Source organism: Apodemus sylvaticus, chromosome 13 (genome assembly GCF_947179515.1).
Source record: "Apodemus sylvaticus chromosome 13, mApoSyl1.1, whole genome shotgun sequence".
NCBI classification, from domain to species: Eukaryota; Metazoa; Chordata; class Mammalia; order Rodentia; family Muridae; genus Apodemus; species Apodemus sylvaticus.
The window spans coordinates 29966167-29986944 of NC_067484.1; the positions used below are offsets into that span (position 1 = coordinate 29966167).

General features: G+C 47.8%; 1 protein-coding gene across 5 annotated transcripts; it reads right to left on the reverse strand.

Moving 5' to 3' along the window:
• Positions 1–1432: 1432 nt before the first annotated feature.
• Positions 1433–20087, reverse strand: Prelid3a (PRELI domain containing 3A). 5 transcript variants are annotated; one of them, XM_052156007.1, is made up of 8 exons: positions 19567–20087; positions 13851–14374; positions 11824–11992; positions 11022–11111; positions 8071–8141; positions 7834–7973; positions 6659–6769; positions 1433–5676 (listed from the first exon to the last, which is right to left on the reverse strand). In XM_052156007.1, exons 3-7 carry the CDS (start codon positions 11959–11961, stop codon positions 6663–6665), a joined length of 546 nt encoding a protein of 181 aa, XP_052011967.1. In that variant the 5' UTR covers positions 11962–11992; positions 13851–14374; positions 19567–20087; the 3' UTR covers positions 1433–5676; positions 6659–6662. The 5 variants fall into 5 exon arrangements, with proteins under 5 accessions (XP_052011967.1, XP_052011966.1, XP_052011965.1 ...); XM_052156006.1 differs by lacking the exon at positions 13851–14374 and having other exon boundaries at positions 1433–5672; XM_052156005.1 differs by lacking the exon at positions 13851–14374.
• Between the last annotated feature and the right edge of the window lie 691 nt (positions 20088–20778).

Here is a 20778-nt window from a genome sequence, read left to right on the forward strand (position 1 = left end):
CTGTATAGTCTCATGTCCTTTCATTTAGATGGGATTCATACTCTCTGTAAGGCCCCTGAACACACTCATAAGACCTATTTCATTTAGATGGGATTCATACTCTCTGTAAGGCCCCTGAACACACTCATAAGACCTATTTCCAAGTTCTTGAGCTTGAGCTCAGTCTTGTCTCAGCCTGCTGAAGCAGTGTTACCAGCTTCCGGAAGAGACCTATTTTCTTGGCTATCCGTGATATTTGAGGTGTTTCTTGGTGTAGATATCGGACATCTGGTCTTGCCTCTGTTAGGTAGGTGTTCTGTTCTTTGATTGCTGTCGCCCACCCTAGATCCTAAGCACGGGTGGCAGCTCTGGGATCCTTGGTAGAGAGTACTTTTTCGGGTCTGCAGGTGCCACAGAGAAGTGGAGATGGGCCAGGAGGAAAGGCGGAGGGGACACTGGCAAAGATCCAGGGGAACTGGGGTCCACACCATGTCTGCGGAGCATGGAGGTTGGGTAGGAGGAGGTGCTCTGCTCCTGCAGACAAGTGCGACCAAGTGAGAAGTAAGCCGAGAGAGGAATGGGAGGCTGTTTGTCAAGATGGACCTCATGTAGCCCGAGCTGCCTTGAATTCCTGATTCTCTTGCTTCTCCTGCCCAAGTGCTGGGATCACAGGTGGGCACCACCAGGGCCAGCCTTTTGTGTGCAAAATACCTCACTGATCATGGCTCTGGAAAACATCTCCATAGAGTCTGCTCGCATGAGCAGTGAACTGCCGACGACGATGATGACGCCGCCGCCGCCGCCGACGACGACAACAACGCCGCCGCTGCCGCCGACGACAACGGAAACATAGAACAGAGCCCTATGGAGGCAGGGCCGCTCAGAGAGAGAACAAGGGCCATCGCCAGGCGATCTAATTGCTGTCTAGTAAATTACTTTTAAAACCATGTTGAGATTGTGTACCTTCATTATAGCAAAAGTCTGTGGGTCAGTTCATCAGCAGCCTGAGACTGCTGTTTCCTGTAGAGTGACATTAGAGGTGCCAGCGGACCCATTGTTATCCAAAGGCTTCCGAGCTGCACTCTGCTTCATGCGGATCCTTGCATGGCTGAGTGCCCTAGGGACCTGCTGGGTTCCTCAGTCACCTTAGCATATGGCAGGCAGACTTAGTCCCAGGCACATCACTACATGCTTTACATGCTGAGTGCAGTAGCCCATATACATGCAGTCAGCACAGCTCAGGGGAGGTCACAAGGTTCAGCCTCCTGGGGCCATCGTGGAAGTGACAGCTTGGTGCAGAATGGGACAGTGAGAATATGAAACACACAGCTCTAAGTTCTTCCCAGAGAGGGCTTTTTTGTCCAAATGGCTGCACAAGGAACATCAGGCTAAAGTCTTAGGGGGAGTTTTATGTGGAAACATGACTATATATCAGGAGGAGCGGAAAGCTGTCTGGTGAAAACAATTGGTTTTATTTACAATGATGGAACACAGTGGGACCCTTAGAAAACTGGACAGTAAAGAGCCAGATGGGACGTATTCTAGACTCTGTGGGCCTCCATGACTCTGTCAGATAGCCTGGAGTTGAGATTGTTCTTCACAACCCTCTGAAAACAGCAAAACTATTCCCAACAGCAAGCTCGGCTTGCCAGCCCGACCTGGTGAAGCGTGCGCTAACCAGGAACCAGCACAGAGCTTGAAAAAGCAGGGTGGAGACCTACGTGGCTTCTGGTAAGTGCTGATTACTACTTGATGGTCTCACAGTTGACAACTCTTCCTGATGACTTAAAGGTTAACAAAAAGTAAACATACCCTCACTCACGATGCAAGCTCCATCCCTGCAGCCTTGCATCCTCAAGCTTGGCCTGCAGCACCAGCAGCCCCGTGGACCAGTCCAGAGCCACACCCTCTGCTCTGATGCTCCCAGCCCTTTGGGGTGTGTATCCATGTCCTTGTTTCTTGAATGTTCAGCAGGCACATGTCTACTGAGTTTTCTCAGACCGCTGAAAGGACCAGATACCTGGCTCCCTCAAGTTCCCAGCACAATCCAGTTTCAAATCCTAGGGATACCAAGGTTCTAACAACTGTTGTGAGCCTAGGACTGTGGCTCAGTGAGAGCATACCAAAGAAAAAGTGTTTAGTAGACTCAGCCCTAAGGGAGCCCATAGGTTGGAGAGAAAAATGGCAGAGTAAAGAGATAGCAAACTCCCCTATCGGCATTCAGGCCACCCTAATAAGAATTAAGTAGAAACACCTCTTCAGAAGCCAAACCCTAGCCAAGCGGTGGTGGCACATGCCTTTAATCCCAGCTTTAGGGAGGCAGAGGCAGGCAGATTTCTGAGTTCAAGGCCAGCCTGGTCTACAGAGTGAGTTCCAGGACAGCCAGGGCTACACAGAGAAACCCTGTCTCGAAAAAAAACAAATCCTGGATTACCCTTTCTTCCAAGTTTCTGACAAGGAAACGCCCTCCACCACAGAAAGCCACTAAGGCTTTCTAAATGCCTTCTCTAATAGGTTCCAAGAAAGAAAAGCCTTCTCTTATGATTTCTAGATCAAGGAGCTCCACACATTGACCAGCCTTTGTGCCCAAGAAGGATCACAAGGCAGGAAAGTACTAGATAAAAGTTACTTCGAGGTTGTCTTGGGTCTGAGTGTGGGGTTGTTGTAACATCAAGTCCCATAAAGACTTCCCTCTTGGGGTGGTGGGAGAGGTCGTCACCTCTGACTGCTCAGCAGTCAGAAGCACGTACTGTTCTTCAGGAGGACCAAAGTTCCATTCCTAGCACCCACATCAGGGGGCTCACAACTGCCTCTAACTCCAGCTCCAAGGATCCCCCACCCCACCCCATCCTCCTGCTTCCACAGGCATCTTAGTTGCATAGGCTAAGGAGACAGCAGTTTAGTGGCTGAAGAGACAGTTCCAGGAGTAAAGTGCTTACCACACTAGCACAAAGGCCTGAATTCAGATCCCCGCACCCATGGAAACAGCCAGGCAGAGTGGCAAGCAGCGAGCCCACCAGGCCGCCTGGTACTCCTTTCCTAGTGTGAGCAGACAGCAGATGGGACAGCACCTCAGCAGTAAGCCCGCCTTGAGCCTCCATCCCCTGCGTAGTCTCTCTCAGGCTGTAGCCCACAGTTCTGAGGGTGCATCAAAAGGTCAAGGGGCTCAGCTCCACAGTCTCTCAGCCCTGCTACGCCAGCACTATGGCACTTCCTATAGACTAATGGAGCTTCCCTCGCACACTACATTCTGGGACTGGCCCATTAGGTTTCTTGTTTGTGTTTTTCCTATGGGTTTTGTTACTTTGGGGATTTATGGGACCCTTCAGTGGAACATCTTGGAATATGAGGCTGTCCTTTGAGATGTTTCTTCCAGGCACTCAGGTACTGACTGTGGAGTGGGATGTGTGAGGCTGACGCAGTGCTGGGTTTTTTTATTTATTTATTTATTTATTTATTTATTTATTTATTTTTTAGCTTATTTGTGCCGGTTTTCTTAACTTAAAATTAAGGTCTAGCCACTTAGAATACTAGATCATAAAATATTTACTTTTATGCTGACAAATTGCCAAAGAAAGGGTTGTGGAATCAATCCACTTCCAACCCAAACAGAAGTTACAAAGCAGCTGGCTTTACACAGAACAAAGACTGAAGACAACGACTACGCTCCCTGATTGGCTGAACTTGAATATTACCTACTTTTCTCACTGCTGTGACAGGAGGCAGCTTAAGGAAAGAAGGGTTTGGTAGAGTTCAGAGGAGTCCTGTCCATGGCAGCTGCAAAGAGCTGTGGTCTGAGGCGCCAAGCAAAACCCCTTGCCCATGGGGTGAATGGTGCTGTCCTTGGAGAGAGGCGTCCTTTCAGCCAAACCCCTCTAGGAATGCCTGCACAGACACACCCAAGAGCGCTCCTCCTTAATGCCCTAGGTGTTTCCTACTCTAGCTAAGCTGTCAACCAATAGTCTATAACCATCTCTAAGTGGAACAGTATCTAGGAGCTATTCCCACATGAGGAAGGAGATGCAGTGTCCTTCTACAGCGACCACCTTACTATGGTGACTGACCCAGTGACTGTGGCAAGAAGCCTTCAGTGTCCTCGGGAACTAAGGCCTAGGCTCTCAGCAGTGAGTCCTCAAAGGGGACTTTTCAAGACACTGTTGTTTAAAAGTAGAAAAGAGACAGTCACAAAAACAGTATGGACTGGGTTTAATGAAAGAAAAAGGCATTTCACTTTCCCAGGCATAGGAAAGTTCTAGAAGGATCTAAAAATAGTGAGTAGACCAACAGAGGAAGAGCAGAGGTCTATACTATTCAACAGATTTAATACCTCTTTTTAAAACTACAAACACGGATTGCACAATCCGTGTGTGTGCGTGTGTGTGTGTGTGTGTGTGTGTGTGTGTGTAAGTGTGTGTTAAACAACCTTGATTTAAAGATGGTAGAAAGCCAGGCATGACAGTGCTCACTTGTAATGTATAAGGGGTGGAAGAAGATGGAGGAGGCCAGCCTCATTTACAGTGAGTTGAAGATCAACTTGAGTTACATGAGACCTTGTATCAAAACAAAAGACAGTACCTCATGTGCATGTCCCTGAAACACTGATAGACTAAAGATGACAAAGAAAATGAGAAACACAGAAACTCTGAGGCAGGAAGGCGATGTAGGTGTGGGGGAGGGGCTTCAATCTAGGACAAGAGCACAAAACCACCACTCACCCCAGCAAGGCCCCAGAACCCCAGGATGTGGAGAGGGAATTAGCTGGACAGCTCTTTGTACATAACAGGAGGTTCCTACCCTCTTCAAGGGACAACCAGGCTTGTCAGGAGAACCTGTTGAAAAGACAGTTAGAACTTGGCAAGAATCCCATAACGGGCATGGTGGTATATACCTTTGATTCCAACACTTGAGATGCTGAGGCAGGGGGAATGCCATGAGTTTCAGAACAGCCAGGGCTACATACATAGCAAGATCTGTCTCAAGAACAACCACCAAAAAGAGTCAAGTATAGCAGCCCAAGTCTATAATCTCAGGACTTGGGAATGGGGAAGCAGGAGGAAGAGTTCAAGGTCATCTTCAGTCACAGAGTTCAAGGCCAGTCTTAATTTGAAAATCCCAGTTGCTGCTGGAACCCATGGTGGTCCGTGCAGAGAGCTCCAGAACTGTTTTTGAATGCAGTGCATGATGGGGACCCTGAGGGCCAGAGAGCAGCTTCTCCCATTCTCCTTCACAGAGGCAAGTGGGACACTGTAAGGACATAGGGCCACCAGGAACAGAGGACAGCAGCCAGGCCCCTGGGGAAGGTTTGAGGGACCTACCCCGGCTTAGCTGGTAGGGCATGAGGAAAAGGGAGCTCTCTTTTGGTAGAGTTACTAGAGCCAGCACACAGAGGTGACACTCCTTCCAGAAGCAGATAAAAGCTTAAAACCAATGCAGGGGCAGTGCAGCCCAGTACTGCCCAGCAGCATCTACAGCAGAGCCCAGCAGACCAGGGCTCCACACACCACTCCCAAGAAACAGCCTCGCAAAGCTGGCGCCGGGGCATGATGTTGCACTGGGAGGTTGTCGTGGATAAGGAAGATTCCAGCAGATACCTCTTCCAGACCTGGCGGGAGCCACACCCACACTTGCCTCTTGTCTTCTTTATTCGTCCATACTTCCTTTCCTTTCTTCTTTGACTCTTTTTGGTGAGACATCTGACTGAAGATAGGGATGGTTTAGCTCTAGTTGATGACGAATCAACCTGAGGGGCTTAGACTTCACATCAGGACTCTCTCCACACACAGACCTGCACGCAGCTTCCACAAGCTCAGCTCAGATAGAGGCTAAGACCCCAGAATAGGTCTTGGCCTTGAATTCAAGGGAAACTTCCCTGGCAAGCTTCTTTAGGAAAAAGAAGCACGAATATCTTAAAGTTACAAACCCCACAGCTTGTCAGCTAAGGGAAATGAGGAAGCAATCATGACTGGAGGTGACTGGGAAGCAAGCCACCACAGTCAGCAGCTTAACAGGAACAGGCAGGCAGGAAGTGAGGAGGCCCCATCTAAGGGAAGTAGGATGCTTTCTGTGAGGACACAAGACAAATGCCAACCAATCAAGTGTCAAATATCTGGGGGCCAAAGATACCAAGGAACATCTGTGAAAGAGATGCTTTTGCCACTTCAATGACAACCCAGGGGCTGAGCGCTGCCTTCTACCAAGTGCGTAAACAGGCACAAAGCGCTTTTTATAAAAACATGTTCAGCCTGGGAGTGGAGCGCGGGTAGAGCACTAACCCAAGGCCAGGTGCGACATCCTCAGTCCACTCCCCCGGCATAATAAAAAGAATAACAAATTTTTTCAAGAAGTGCAAATTCTACCCAAGATGGAAAGCCTCCAGATTAAATTTGCCTATAACTCGGTGGACATAATCATGGAGGCTCTTTGTCAGCTGTGACAATCCTGAGGAATGTTCAGGCAGCCAGGTACTGAGACCTCAGGGTAGCAATTGCTACACTGTCTTCCTGGGACTCCAGTTGACACGAGCTCAGGTGTACCCTGAACACGTCTTTGGCACAAACTAAGGACATGGAAAAGGATGGAGCTGTGCACTGTGGCAGACAGTATGCAGCACGGGGCTGACGAACAAGCAGTCTCTCACTCACGCCATGCACACAGGTAATGAAAAGCTGAAACTCTGTACCAGGTTAAGAAGTTACCGTGACTGCCCCTCGTGTCACCAGGCATGGGTGTAGACCTGTTAGCTTATGGCGCTCTCGGAATGTTCGATTATCCACTCGATGGCAGCCCACCCCTGCAACACAGAAGGACTTCAGTTCTTACCACATGCAGGAGGGAACTGCTGTGGTGAAGATGGAGCAATAATCTCCCTGAGCCATGGACAGTGAAGTGGTTTGAATAAAAATGGCCTCCACAGGCCCACAGGGAGCAGCACTAACAGGAGGTGTAGCCCTGTTGGAGTAGGTATGGTCTTATTGGAGGAAATGGGTTGTTAGGGGTGGGCTTAGAGGTCTCAGGAGTTCAAGCCAGGCCAGGTGGGCCTACTGTCTCTTCCAGCTACCTGCAGTGTATCTATCAACTCTCAGCTACTCTCCAGCACCATGTCTGCCTGCAAAATGTCATACTTCCCACCATGATGACAATGGACTAAACCTCTGAACTGTAAGCCTTCCCCATTTAATGTTTTCCTTTCTAAGTCTTGAGATGGTCATGGTATCTCTTCTTAGCAATAGAAACCCTAACTAAGGGGCTGGAGAGATGGCTCAGGGGTTAAGAGCACCAACTGCTCTTCTGAAGGTCCTGAGTTCAAATCCTAGCAACCACATGGTGGCTCACAACCATCTGTAATGAGATCTGATGCCCTCTTCTGGTGTGTCTGAAGACAGCTACAGTGTACTTACATATAATAAATAAATAAATCTTTAAAAAAAAAAAAGAAGAAAGAAACCCTAACTAAACAGTCCACATAAACAGCCTGTTCAAGCTCAGAAACATAATGGGATGTTTCCAATGGCTTCATTTCTCTAATGAGTTAAAGAATGCACAAGCTTGAGCAATCTCAAGGTCAACACCCTCTTAGAATAACATGGCCAGTTCATATCTGAGACCTAAGACATCCCTAAGTCCCAGAGCCAAAGCTGCCATGTGGAGACCAGAGAGACTGGGAAGAACTTCAAAGCAACAGTAACCCTTACTAGGACAGATGCCGTTCCCCTCAGAACCTGGCCAGCCCTTCTGTATCTCTGTTTGAAATAGAACTGTGGGGAATTCTACAGCCTTAGAAGCTCAACTATAAAGATCCCCATCCTCAAGAGGACCCAAGGACCTGACACATCCCCACTTCATCTGGCACATTACCACAGACTGCACCAGGGCCCTGCCCTGAGGTGTGCACCTTCTTTGCATTGGAGGATATCGTGGTGGCCATTAGACTTTCCAGGTAGCTGCCCAAGCTAATCCCCTTCACGGTGATGATGGCTTCTTGCGTGAGCACAGTCCTGCAGAAGAGCAGAAGTTAGGAGCTGCCCAGGCCCGGAGGGAGGCTCCATCCACCCCTGCTGTTCAGTGTGTCCATCCCAAGGTGAGGTGACTCACTTTTCAGGGTTCTCTGGATGAGGTGTGTACACCAACCTCTCATTCACTGACACCAGATTCGTGAGCGTGATCTTTAAAAACAAACACATACGCACATAAAAAAATAAAACATCACTGGCTTCAGGTTCTAATTTTTTTATATTTCTTCCCAAACCATCTACCCTTCCAGCCCAGAATTAACACTTATGAAAGCCAGATAAAGACGACATTAAGTGCCCCCCCCCACACACACACACCCATGCTAGGGACACCACTGGGCGGCTCCTTCTGATGACAATCGTCAATCTCTACCCACAACTGAGGCAGGGCCTGCCTTGGAGGCACCCACACATCGCCAAGCCTATCAGCAGCTATAGGACAGACAATCCACTGCTGCTGTCCATGGCGACAGTAGCCAACTCGCCAGCCCTCATGGAATCTCTGGATGGCTAGACATGCTAGATTCTGGGATCCACACAGAAGCCTCAGCAGCCTGTCTCCAGTCCTACTTCCTGTCAGCAAACTGACTTAACTGTTTATATTTTCTATTAAAACCTACCTAGAGCCATTGAGATAGCTCAGCAGATAAAGGTGCTTGCTACGCAGGCCTAGCAATGTGAGTTCAATTCCTGGAAACCACATAAAGAAGGAAGGAGAGCACTGACTCCATAAAACCCTGCTCTGACCTCCACATGCATTCAGTGGCATGCTCACACACGGCAATAAAAAATTAAAACTAAAAGTTAAAAAAAAAAAAAAAAGAAAAGAAAGCTACCTAAAAAAATGCCTCTAGAAGAATATCAGAGTGAGCAGAGTTCTCTATGGCACCACGACGGTACATAGTACATTTGTGTGTCAGTTACAAACACACATGGCTAATGCACACCCAGGATGCAGACTGAAGAATGGCGCCCAGGAGCCAGGAACGTTGATGCACAGGTTGTCTCTTCAAAGAGAGAGATGCACAACCTGCTTTCTGCCAAGAAGTCTGGGAGTGGACATAGTTAATAACCTGGTGACTGTTGTGCTGTCTGTGTAGCAGAGACCACACAGGATCTTCCTTCTCATCTTGAGCTTGTTTTTCTCAGTCAATCTACTAGAACCTATCTTTATGGAAGATGTCACTTATACTTTACAAAGAGATCTGATGTAGTCATGTCCTAAGCTTTGTTGTGCACAAGGAACTTTTCACCAATTGCGCTGTGCTAAATATGCCTCAAAGGCTCTGCCTGGGGTCAGACTCTCAAAGTGTGAACCAATAACAGCTACTGAGACCTGCTGGCTGTGGTATCCCAGACATCCCACACACCACTGCCGAGACTCAGGACAGACTCTGGGTTTGATCATATATGTTGCTTTATCTGTTTGTTCACACTTTGTGAGAATTATGTGCACTTCCATCTCATTCCTATTTGTATTAATATATGAAAACTGAACATATATATGGGCACCATAATGTTTCAATGTATGTATACATTGTATAACATTCAAATCAGGGTAAAGTAGTGGCTAATCCCATCACTAGGAAGATCTCTGGGAGTTCCAAGCCAGCCTGGTCTACATACTTAGACCCTGTAGCAAAATAAGTAAACTTAAAAAATCAGGGTAAACATTTCTCTTTCCTCAAATATTTATATCTTTTTGGTGGAGACATTCTAAATATTTTCTTCTAGTTCTTTTACTATATATTATATACTATGAATATATTATAGTTATATGCATAACTATACACACACACACACACACACACACACACACACAATAGTTAGATGGGCATGGTAACACATCTGAAGGATATCTGTGAATTCCAAGACAGCCTGGTCTTCATAGCAAGTTCTAAGCCAGCTGGAGCTACATAATAAGACCCTGTATTATTTTTTAATTATATTATATACTAATATTATAGTATATATTATAATAAATATTAATATATTATATATTATAATAAATATCAGCATGTTGTATAGTTATATATAATATGTCATATATTACATATCATATGTTACATATTATATGTTATATTATATAATAATAAAATAATAATAATACACACGTTATCTATAGTCATCCAGCTGTGCAATAGTATACCCAGATTCAGCAGTTTTCTTTCTTTCTTTCTTTCTTTTTTTTTCAGAGACAGGGTTTCTCTGTATAGCCCTGGCTGTCCTGGAACTCACTCTGTAGACCAGGCTGGCCCCAAACTCAGAAATCCGCCTGCCTCCGCCTCCCAAGTACTGGTATTAAAGGCGTGCGCCACCACTGCCCAGCTAGCAGTTTTCTTATCTATCTAATTATTGCCTCTTTCTTTTCTTTATTTTTTTTAAAAAAGATTTATTTATCTTATATATGTGGATACACTGTCACTGTCTTCAGTCACACCAGAAGAGGGCACCAGATCTCATTACAGATGGTTCTGGGCCACCATGTGATTGCTGGGAATTGAACTCAGGTCCTCTAGAAGAGCAGTTGGTGCTCTAGACCTCCGAGCCATATCTCCAGCTCCCCTTCTTTCAATTTGTTTGTTTGTTTAGAGGCAAAGTCTTACTAAGTAGCTCTGTCTGTCCTGAAACTCACTATGTAGATCAAGCTGGTCTCAAACTCACAGAGGTCTGCCTAACATACACACCACCACACCTGACCTATTGCCTTTTTCTTTATGATTAGATTAGAATAAAAAGGTGAGAAAAAGGAAGGTGTGGTGTCTCAAGCCTCAGCACTCCACAGGCTGAGGCAGGTTTAAGACCAGCCTGGGCTATCCCGCAAGTTCCAGGCTGAACAGAGGGCACAGTGAGAACCCCTTCTCAAAACAAAACGAAGATAAAATGCCACTAAATAAATTTAATCCTCCTAAAAACAGCTCTCTCACAGAGAGCGAGCGAGCGAAAGGCAAGCCGGAAGTACAGCTGAAGGGAGCCATTACGCACCATCGGGGAGCAACATTAAGCACCTTCTCATCTTAGACCACTGCTTACATTGGTGGAACACAGCTCCATTTTCCTGGCAGCCGGATCCACGACAGAGCGCTCTTTGATGTACGTCAGGGTTCTGTTGGCTCCCAAAATCTAAGAAACAAAGCACAAGACTAGAGCGACGTGCTAGGTCCAGCTACGCATTTCCTTACAGCAAATGCTCTCTCTATACCTGTGGAAGCAGTAATGGGCAGAGAGAGCAATTCCCCCCACAGATATTAGAAAACGGAGCTAAGAGTTTTTTAACGCATGACAGTAATGAATGTTTCAACAAAAATTAAACCAGGGAAGCCAGTGATGCTGAGGAAAGAGGGTCCTCTCTGCTGACAGAGTTTTGAAGGCAAGAATCAGCCTGCAGGGATAGTCTTCACATCCTACGTAGAACCCAGGAGTAGCAAAGGAGCCGCAAGGAGACCCGAGCCTACGCAAGGACCTGCGCTTGGAGTAGGGCGTAGCTTAGGGTGCTGCCTTGTGTTAACGTTCTCACGGTTCTCCACCCACCCTCATCCCGCCCCCATGTTTGGCTCTAAAAGCGAGTATAGGCTGAGCTGTGTCTACCTGAAGCTCAAAGGTAAAAGCAGTAACTGCAGCACCACAAAATGTGGCGTTCTGGGACTTCACATGCGTCACTGAAAAAAGGTCACCCAGGTCACCTATCCCAGAGTGACTATAATCATTCCCAGACAACAGAATGAGACCCATGGACAGTCTGAGAAGAGGGTAAGGGGCTGCAGGGACCCACTCTGCCCAGCCATTTGTGGCATCCCTCAGCAGTAAGTGCCCGCGGCCGCACAGGGTATCTCACCGCACGCACGAGGCCAGGCAGCCCCCATTCGGTGCTGAGCAGGCGCAGACTGTGCAGGCGCCCACAGCCATCCACGCTGCGCTCCAGCACATCCACGCCCACCACGCACGGGTTCATCGGGTTTGGGTACTTCCGCATAGCCGCTTTGATCACGGTGTCCCAGGGATGGCTGGCAAAAGAACACAAATCAGTATCGGAAGTGGCCCTGGGGCAGAGGCTCCGGTGTTTACACCAACCAGGCTGTCCTAGTACTGTCTACACCCGTGTCTCCAGAGGGGCCCGGGTCTGTGCTGAGGCCACACAAGGCCATCAAGCTTAGTTGATCTCTGGCTTTTCCTGGCTTGGTCCTCCTCCGACCCACAGGAGGCAGAAACCTCTTGTGGGCACTTCTCAGCAGTGAGACCACTCCTACCTGCGCCTCGCCGACTCTGGTCCTGAACGCAGGATGACCGGACTGCCTGGCTAGCTGGTAGAATCCCAAGGGATTTTAAGGATGTCCCAAAAACTCCCCAAGGATTCCCTTGTCTAAGTCAGAGCTCAGAGCTAAGCTAATTTATCTCTTGCTCTCAGAGATGCCAAAGCCTCAGACAGCAACACAGCACTGTCCAGAGCCATGCCCTTGCTTAGGCTGGACCTAACCTCAGACCTCAGACCTCTCTGTAATGGAGCCAAGTTGAAGGAGCCTCCCTTCCAGATGTTCAGCATGGGCCTTCGGCCATTGCTGAGAACTACTGTCAGTCAGCTAGCTTCTCCCCCTTCCCGATATACTATCCTGAAAGTCTCTCCCAAGTTTATTGCCTCAATGTCATCATTTCTCTTTCTGATTCAGTCTCAAATGATCTACAACTTGTGTAAATATAATTACACAAAATAACCACAGAGGTTATTGTAGATATGTGTGGGTTTTATTGTTGGTTTTTGGTTTTATTTTTTTAAAGATCTATTTATAATTATATGTGAGCACACTATAGCTGTCTTCAGACACCAGAAGAAGGTGTCTCATTACGGATGGTTGTGAACCACCAAGAGGGAGCTGGGATTTGAACTCAGGATCTTTGGAAGACCAGTCAGTGCTCTTACCTGCTGGTTTTTAGGTTTTCAAGACATGGTTTCTCTGTGTAGTCCTGACTATCCTGGAACTTCCTTTGTAGACCAGGCTGGCCTTGAACTCAGAGATCTGCCTGCCTTTGCCTCCTGAGTGCTGGGATTAAAGGCATGTGCCACCACTGCCTGGCCGTGTTGTTTTATCTGAATGTTTATATATACACCCATGTGTGTCCAGTGCCTATGGAGGGAGGCTAAGAGAGTATCAGATCCCCTGAAACTGGAATTATCTGTTGAGAGCTATCTGTAAAGCTATCCTACAGTGACAAAACCCAGCCAGCTATGTTGATGAATGCCTTTAATCCCAGCAGGGAGGCAGAGGCAGACAGAAGAGATCTGAGTTTGAGGCTAACCTGGTCTACAGAGCAAGTTCCAAACAGTCAGGGTTACATAGAGACACCATGTCTTGAAAAACAAAAAAATAAAATAAAATTAGGTGGCAAAGTCTAGGCACAGGCAGTAATTGTCCCCACTGGCTGAAGAAAACACTAACACACAGCCAGCACGCAAACCTGGTAGCGTTAAGGTGTTGGGAACGGCATGGCTGGCTGAAGGCACCCGAGCCGGTCAGCGGAGCGCCGGGGGCTCATCTGCCTGCAGGAAGAAGCTGCAGGCGCACAAAGCTCTCTGGCAGATGAGCTGAATGGAGACCACTGTCAAGAGGCAGTCCCAGCCATACAGAGACATGGTGTGACTGTGTCCTAGCCCAAAGCAAGGGAGGCCTCTGCTGACACCCAGTCCAGAATGGTCCCAAGCATCCACAGCAAGGTCTGCCTGAACGGCAAGCGCAGACAGGAGGACTAATTCAGGCTGCTCTGCTCTATTAGAGTTCTCTAAAGGAAGAGTACAGAGACAGAGAGGGAGAGAATGTGTATGAATTACTTGACTATATATATTTATGGGGATCTGTTAGATTGGCTTACATGATACTGTCTAGGCAGCCCCCACAGTGGCTGTCTCTCTTTGGAGACGCTGCTCCCAGCCGTCCCAATCTGGTGCCAACTCCTAGGCCTGGAAGACTCCTAGAGAGCTGCTGGTCTTCAAGCTGTTGAATCCCAAAGAACCGGTCCTAATGTCTAATGTCCGTCGAGGGACGCCGGAAGGACGGACTTGCCAGCAGGTGTGAGCGCAAGCAGGCAGGACGCAAAGCTCCCCTCTTTCACGTCGTCCTTTGATCTGTGTGGCCATCAAAAGCTGCTTCTCACACTTAGAGTATTTCTTCCCTCTTCAAGTAATGTGGTCAAGAAAGTCCCTCGCAGGAGTGTTGAGCAGTGTACACTTCAGTTGATCCGAGGTCCAGTAAGGTCAGCGGTGAAGACTCATCACACCCGCTAGGAGTGAGATTATCTAAGGGAGAACCCCAGCCAGCAGCAGGTGGGAGAAACCAGTGTCCAAGATCTGCCTAAATCAGCCAGGCAGTGGTGGCGTGGGTCTTTGATCCCAGCACCTGGGAGGCAGAGACAGGCAGACCTCTGTGAGTTCAAGGCCAGCCTGGTCTACAGAGCAAGTTCTATTACAATCAGGACTACAAAAGAGAAGGCCTGTCTTGATAAACAAAACAAAAACCAAACCAACAAACAAAAAGATTTGCCTAAGTCACTCAGTGAAAAGGCCAAGATGGAACCACGTACGCTGTGAGAGGAGCCACCAGCCCAGGAGCCTCATCACGCACAGATCCAGGAGTCTACTCTTTCCGCTTTTGCTTATTTCTAAAAGTTGTAGGTTTGGAGGTGAAGAAGCAGTCACAGGACCAAAAGCTCAACTACATCCTCCCTCCAGCGGGCTCTACAGAGCGTGGGCCACACCTGGGGGCTCTGGGCCTGGTTGTCACAATGTGACTGGGACATTACTAGCTCTCACATCAGCATTCACACTGATGAGTCTTACAGCAACAGGGAGAGTCCAGTAAGTGCTGGACTCTCCCAGCAAGGCAGGCCCCGCTCCAAACCACAGCCTGGTCACACTGCTGCTCACACACGCACTTAGGGAAACAGCTCCGGATTCTCTAAGGACTATGTGATGAAATGGTAAAGTGGTTAATCTGATCATCACTTGACCCCCATCACTTGACCCCCGAGGATTCCTCTCTTTGACAATCTGCAAGAGAACAGGAAGCGTGCCAGAAAGATCTCTGCAGGACAAGCGGATCTCAGGCTGCCCCGGGTATATCTGGCAGCTGTAGTGTTGAGAGCACACACAAGCTGCCTCTCAGCACCCTCGCTTGCCCTTGAGAGAACAATGCACAAACTGTTCCCTCGGACTTCGGGACTTGGCGGGTATTTTCTGGGAAGTTAAGGGAGTGAGTCTGTCACTTTAAGGCGAACATCTTTAGTGTTTGTTGCCCAAAGATAAAACCTGAGCTTTTGAATGAAAGCTCAAAGTTTAGGAAACTTGTATCCATTACCATGGGCATAAGTGGCCCACACTACAATCCTGGGGTCTCCACATCCCACAGGGGGGAGGCATTGCTTTTTGGTCTTGCTGTTCTCATTACAGCAACAGAAACCCTAAGGACAGACATATTTATGTTTTACAACTCCTTATCTGTGTGATGCTGGACTCTACCCGTACACCTCAACCATCACAGAACACCAGATGCAGAAGTAGATAAGAGAATCACACTACAGAAATACAAGAATCATGGATATTATTTTTAAAGTACCAGAGTCTCCCAATTTCTGCAGAATACAATTAAGTTTGTTATTTTTTTAAATTGCTGACAGAGGGTATCATATATGCTCAGCTGTCCTTGGGCTCCTGATTTTCCTGCCTCTACTTCCCAACTGCTGGGACTATAGGTATGTACCACTATGTCAGGTTTATGGGGCTGGAGACTGAACCCAGGATTCATGTATTCAGAGCAAACATCTATCATCCTCATCCCAATCTGTATAGTAGTAAAGGTTTAAAACCAGGCATGGGAATGGGAATGGACACAGAAGGATCCTTAGCGCTGAGTGGCCAGCCTGGGCTACATGAAACCCGGTGTCCAAAAAGAGGGGGACGGGGGTTATTATTGTTTATTGTAATGAATTAATATTTTAAATGTTCAGTTACAATTTCTAATGTTAATATACAGTTGGTTGGTTGTTTTGTAAGATAGGATCACTGTATGCCTCAAGACCCTCCCTCCTAAATCCCGGGGTTACAGTCTGTGCCGGTATACCTAGCTCTCTGATAGAGTAACTAATATAGGTTATAATCAACATAAACAAAACTGAGGGCCTCAATAACTCCGAGATTCAGTCCGGTGTCGCTTGTCTCTGTGCCTGTGGTGAGGCAGAACACAATGACAAAGATCATGGAGTACAGAGGGGCAGCTCACCTCAAGACAGAGAGCAGAAAGGACTAAGAGAAGGGGTGACAGCCAAGACAGACCCCTTCAACGGCACACCCCAGGTGACTCCTCCAACAAGGTCCCAACTTCCATGGGTCCACCACTTCCCATATTTCAATATTAGGTCAGAGACCTCATGAACGCATTGCCTGTGGCAGTGGTTCTCAACCTGAGGTCACGACCTCTTTGGGAGTCGCACTTCAGATGTCCTGCATATCAGATATTTTCGTCATGATTCATAACAGTAGCAAAATTACAGTTATGAAGTAGCAATGAGAAGTTTCTTTTTTTGTTTTTTGTTTTGTTGTTGTTGTTGTTGTTGTTGTTTTCAAGACAGGGCTTCCCTGTGTAGCCCTGGCTGTCCTGGAACTCACTCTGTAGACCATGCTGGCCTCGAACTCAGAAATCCACCTGCCTCTGCCTCCCAAGTGCTGGGATTACAGGCGTGTGCCACCACCACCCAGCTGAGAATAGTTTCATGGTGGGGGAGGGGAGCACCACAGCATAAAGAACTATATATTAAAGGATCACAGCATTAGGAAGGTTGAGAGCCACTGTATGGAAAAGCTTTTCCAAACATACCCAGAGACATGCCTTACTAATCTCCAGGTGTCTCTCAACCCAAGATAACAGCCGGTATTGGCGGTATTGGCCGGCACAGGCCGCGAATATAGAACGAGCACAAGTGTCCTTTCGATAAGACAGGGCAAATTACAGCATTCATAAAGTAGGTGATTATACAGCTAGTATAATCAAGCTACATGTACATCAATGTATAGCCACAGACGTGTATCAGCTTAGTTTGAGCTCAAAAACACATTATTGGAAGAAAGAGCATCTGCCAAAAGATCCTGTGAGACGATGTCGGGAAAACCAAACCACATTATGTGGATTTATACATAAACATACATATATGTGAAGGCATGCATTCTGACATGTTTATCATATGTTATCATGTTTACCATATTTACCATCTCAGCTGCCTTTGTTGAAAAGAAAAAGAGACAAAACTGAAGAGAAGGGAAAGAGGGCATTCTCTGCCTCTCTGGAAGGTTAATGTCTTCTTTCCAGCTCCTTACTAGAAAGCAAGCTAGTCGGAGGTCCATCTTCTCAAATCTCTACCGCCATGAGTGGTGCTGACGACCTGCCGGAGGAGGTCTATGCTGCCCTACCCCGGAAGGGCCTCTCATCTCCCTGGGAGCTCCCTCCCTATGAACAGTGCCAGGCTCAAGCACTGGCAAGGTACCTGGGACACAAAACAGAGAACCAGCCCGTGCTACCACATGGGTGAGCCTCAAAAATGATGATGATGATGATGGTGATGGTGATGATGATGGTGATAATGCCTTCCAAAAGAAAGCAGGCACAGAATGCCACATATGATGTTGACTGTTTATATAAAATAACCAGGACAAGAATCTACAGAAGCAGATCAGTGGTTTCCCAGAGCAGGAATGGGAAGAAAGTACCTCTCACATAAAGTTCAGTATCTCTTTAGAAGATGACAGAAATGTTCTAAAGCTAGATCACCACAGTGATGGCTGCACAATTTGAAGAAAAAAAACCTAAAACAAAACAATTTCTTTTACTCTACTAAAAATTACTTAGTTGTATATTTAAAATTTTTCTCATGTTCGGTGTGCATGAGGGTGTTGTGCATAGGTGCGTGAAGGTGTGCATGCCTGTGTGCGTAGGCATGTATGCTTGTGTGCATGCTCGTGGGCGTGAGCATATTTGCGTGTGGAGGTCAGAGACCAAGGCAGAGATCCTCTTACACTCTTTTTTTCACTGAGGCAGGGTAGTCCCGCCAGGCAGCTAGCTCCAGACATCCCCCTTGAGTCCTTACCAAGCTAGAACCACAGGCCAGCAGGTCCAGTCACAGAGCTCTGGGGATCTGAACTTCAGCGCTCACACTCACACTCACATGGCAAGGACTTTAACCAGTGAGCCATCTCCCCGGTCCAGAGCTACAGAATACATTTTTAAATGGGTGACTTGCGGCCAACAAGATGGCTCAGCTGCTAAAGATATCTGCTGTCAAACCTCGGAATCTGAGTGAGATCTCCTGAGCCACATGGCAGGTGTTGAGAACCTAACCCCCCATATTATCTTGACTGCAGTTTGTACACTGTGGCTTGTGCTAGCACGCGCGAACACACACACACACACTCACACAAAGGTGATTTTTAAAATATTAAAAAGAGCTAACCTCGGTGACACATGACTTGAATCTCAGCACTGGAGAAGCAGAGGCAAGCATATCTATGTGAGCTTGGGGCCATCCTGATCTACATAGTACCCTCCAGGCCAGTTAAGGCCCCAGCGTGAAACCCTATCTCAAAAAAAAAGAAAAATAATCTCCCCAAACACATACATTAAAATGAATGGTAACATATTACAGATTACAAAATGTAAATAATAAGGATTATAAAAAAGAACGGAAGCTGCAAAAATGGTCAAAATTGTCAACCGTGGTCTTCCAGTGACAGTAAACATTTCAGGACCCTTAGGGCAACTCTCAGCCGGTCCAATTAGTCTGAATTTTGAGGAAACCTTCCTTAAGCCTTTCAACTTTACCAAAAACCTACATACCACCCCTCTAAGGTTCTATATTTAAAAAGGATTTTTTTCCTAGAGGCAGATGCTATAGCTCAGTGATGGAACACTTTTCTAGCAAGCTTGAAACACTGGGTCCGGGCCCAGCACTATCGAAAAATAAAAATAAAGAAGCCAGAAGTTCTGAAGCCAGGTGATCAATTTTTATTAAAATTTTACACTTAAAGACAATGGACAACAATTCTGTTTCATGCAGTCTCGCCACGTCCTCCCCTGCTCGGAACGAAAAGCTTCTCTAATCGGGATCAGAAAGTCTCAAAAATCCTTTGAAAAAATATCAAAACACTCAATGACAAGGTTGAAGGAGGCCCACGGGTCAGGGTAGCAGTCGAGACAGTTCCCGGTGTCCCTGTGCACACGTGTTCAGGACCAAACGCCCCAAACGCCTTCCTCGCTTCTAGATTTCTCCCGAGCCCAAGCCCCTCGGGCACCGCGGGTGACGTCGGGAGGTGGCCGCAGGCCGCTGCCCTACCCCGGACCGATCGCGATGCCCCGCAGCACAGCTCGCAGCCGGCACAAACCGGCTGAGGATGGGGAGGCCTCGCCACGCACCTGCCGCCCCGCTCCCCACCGGCCCACGATCCCGGCCCCGGAGCGCTTGCGGGTCCCGGATCCCCGCCCTCCCCGAGGCCGCACCGCTCGGGCCGGGTCCACGCATTTCCCGGCGCTGCCCTCGGCTGGCTCACCCGAACACGTGCTCCGAGCTCCAGATCTTCATCGCCGCAGCCGCAGGCCCCGGGCGCGGGCTCGGCGCTCTGCGGGATGCTGCGCGGCGCCGTGGGGGCGGGGCGCCCGCGGTACCGCCTCCTCCGTCACGTGGCCTGGACTGCGGCGGCTAAAAATAGGGAGGTGGGAGGCGAGTGGTACCCAGCGCGGCGCTGCGGCAGCGACCAGCGCGAGTGCGCAGCCACAAACGGCAGCTCTGGGTTCTTTGAAGCTGTCCAAATGCTGCCTGCCTTTGCCCTTTGCAACCACGCGCAAACGTCGTGGACGAACTAGAACTGCCAATTCAAAATAAACAGTCTGGGTATCGAAAAAGCTTGAAACCCCAATGCTATCGATGCGCATCACAGGCAAGCCGCTCGAGAGACTACAAAGACAGAGCCCTCGCCGCTAAGAAACAGAAATAACCAGTTCTGCGGGTCGCCTTTTTACGTGAACAATATGTGATGCTGCCCCAAAAAGCTTGGAGACAAAGGCAGACTTCGTCCAAAAGTTATCAGTAACTGGAGCGCTACTCCAACGGAGCTAATTTCCTGTAGACACTGAAACAGTTCTTCCCTGTGGGTGGGGGCGGGGGGGGGGAAGTAAGACCCAGTTTTTTTGGTTTTTGGTTTTGGGGGGTTTGTTGTTGTTGTTGTGGTGGTGGTGGTGGTGGTGGTGGTGGTGGTGTTTGAGCCAAATATGAGTGATCCTGAGCCAGGAACAAGGATTGAGGTTTCCCGGAGTGGCCTGCTCTGAGGTATACTGTGAAGGTTCTGATAGCCAGGGATATTTGATCAGATACGTGGGTGTACAACGAATTGTCTTCAGAGGGACTGAAAGTGAGGCTGCTGGTGAGAAGGCAGCCCACATGTAATCTAAGTTCACGGACGTAGACACGGAATCTAGCAAGCAAGATGGCTAGCTAGACCAAGAAGCGACAGTTTAGCAAGAGATTCCATACATATATGCATAGACCTACACACACACCAAGTGCCCACACACATGCAAGTATGAGCACAAACACACAAACACAAACAAAAAAAAAAAAAGAAAGATTTTAAAAAGACTAAGACTAGCTCAATATAATTTGGCTCTCTTCTGCAACATTTTAACTCTCCATAAGCACTAAATTCTGTCTGTTGGCCTTGGAGTCAAAAAGTATGGCTTTTCTTTTTTCCTGGAAACTTCAGAGA

What these genes read in the sequence shown, in the direction of transcription:
- Prelid3a (XM_052156006.1), bottom strand. Translation starts at nt 19,598, where the DNA reads ATGAAGATCTGGAGCTCGGAGCACGTGTTCGG. An exon ending in CATCCAGAGAACCCTGAAAA is followed by an intron (nt 7,974 to 8,070) that starts GTGAGTCACCTC and finishes GCTCTTCTGCAG; the next exon opens with GACTGTGCTCACGCAAGAAG. An exon ending in GGGCCCTGGTGCAGTCTGTG is followed by an intron (nt 6,770 to 7,833) that starts GTAATGTGCCAG and finishes TCTGTGTTGCAG; the next exon opens with GGGTGGGCTGCCATCGAGTG.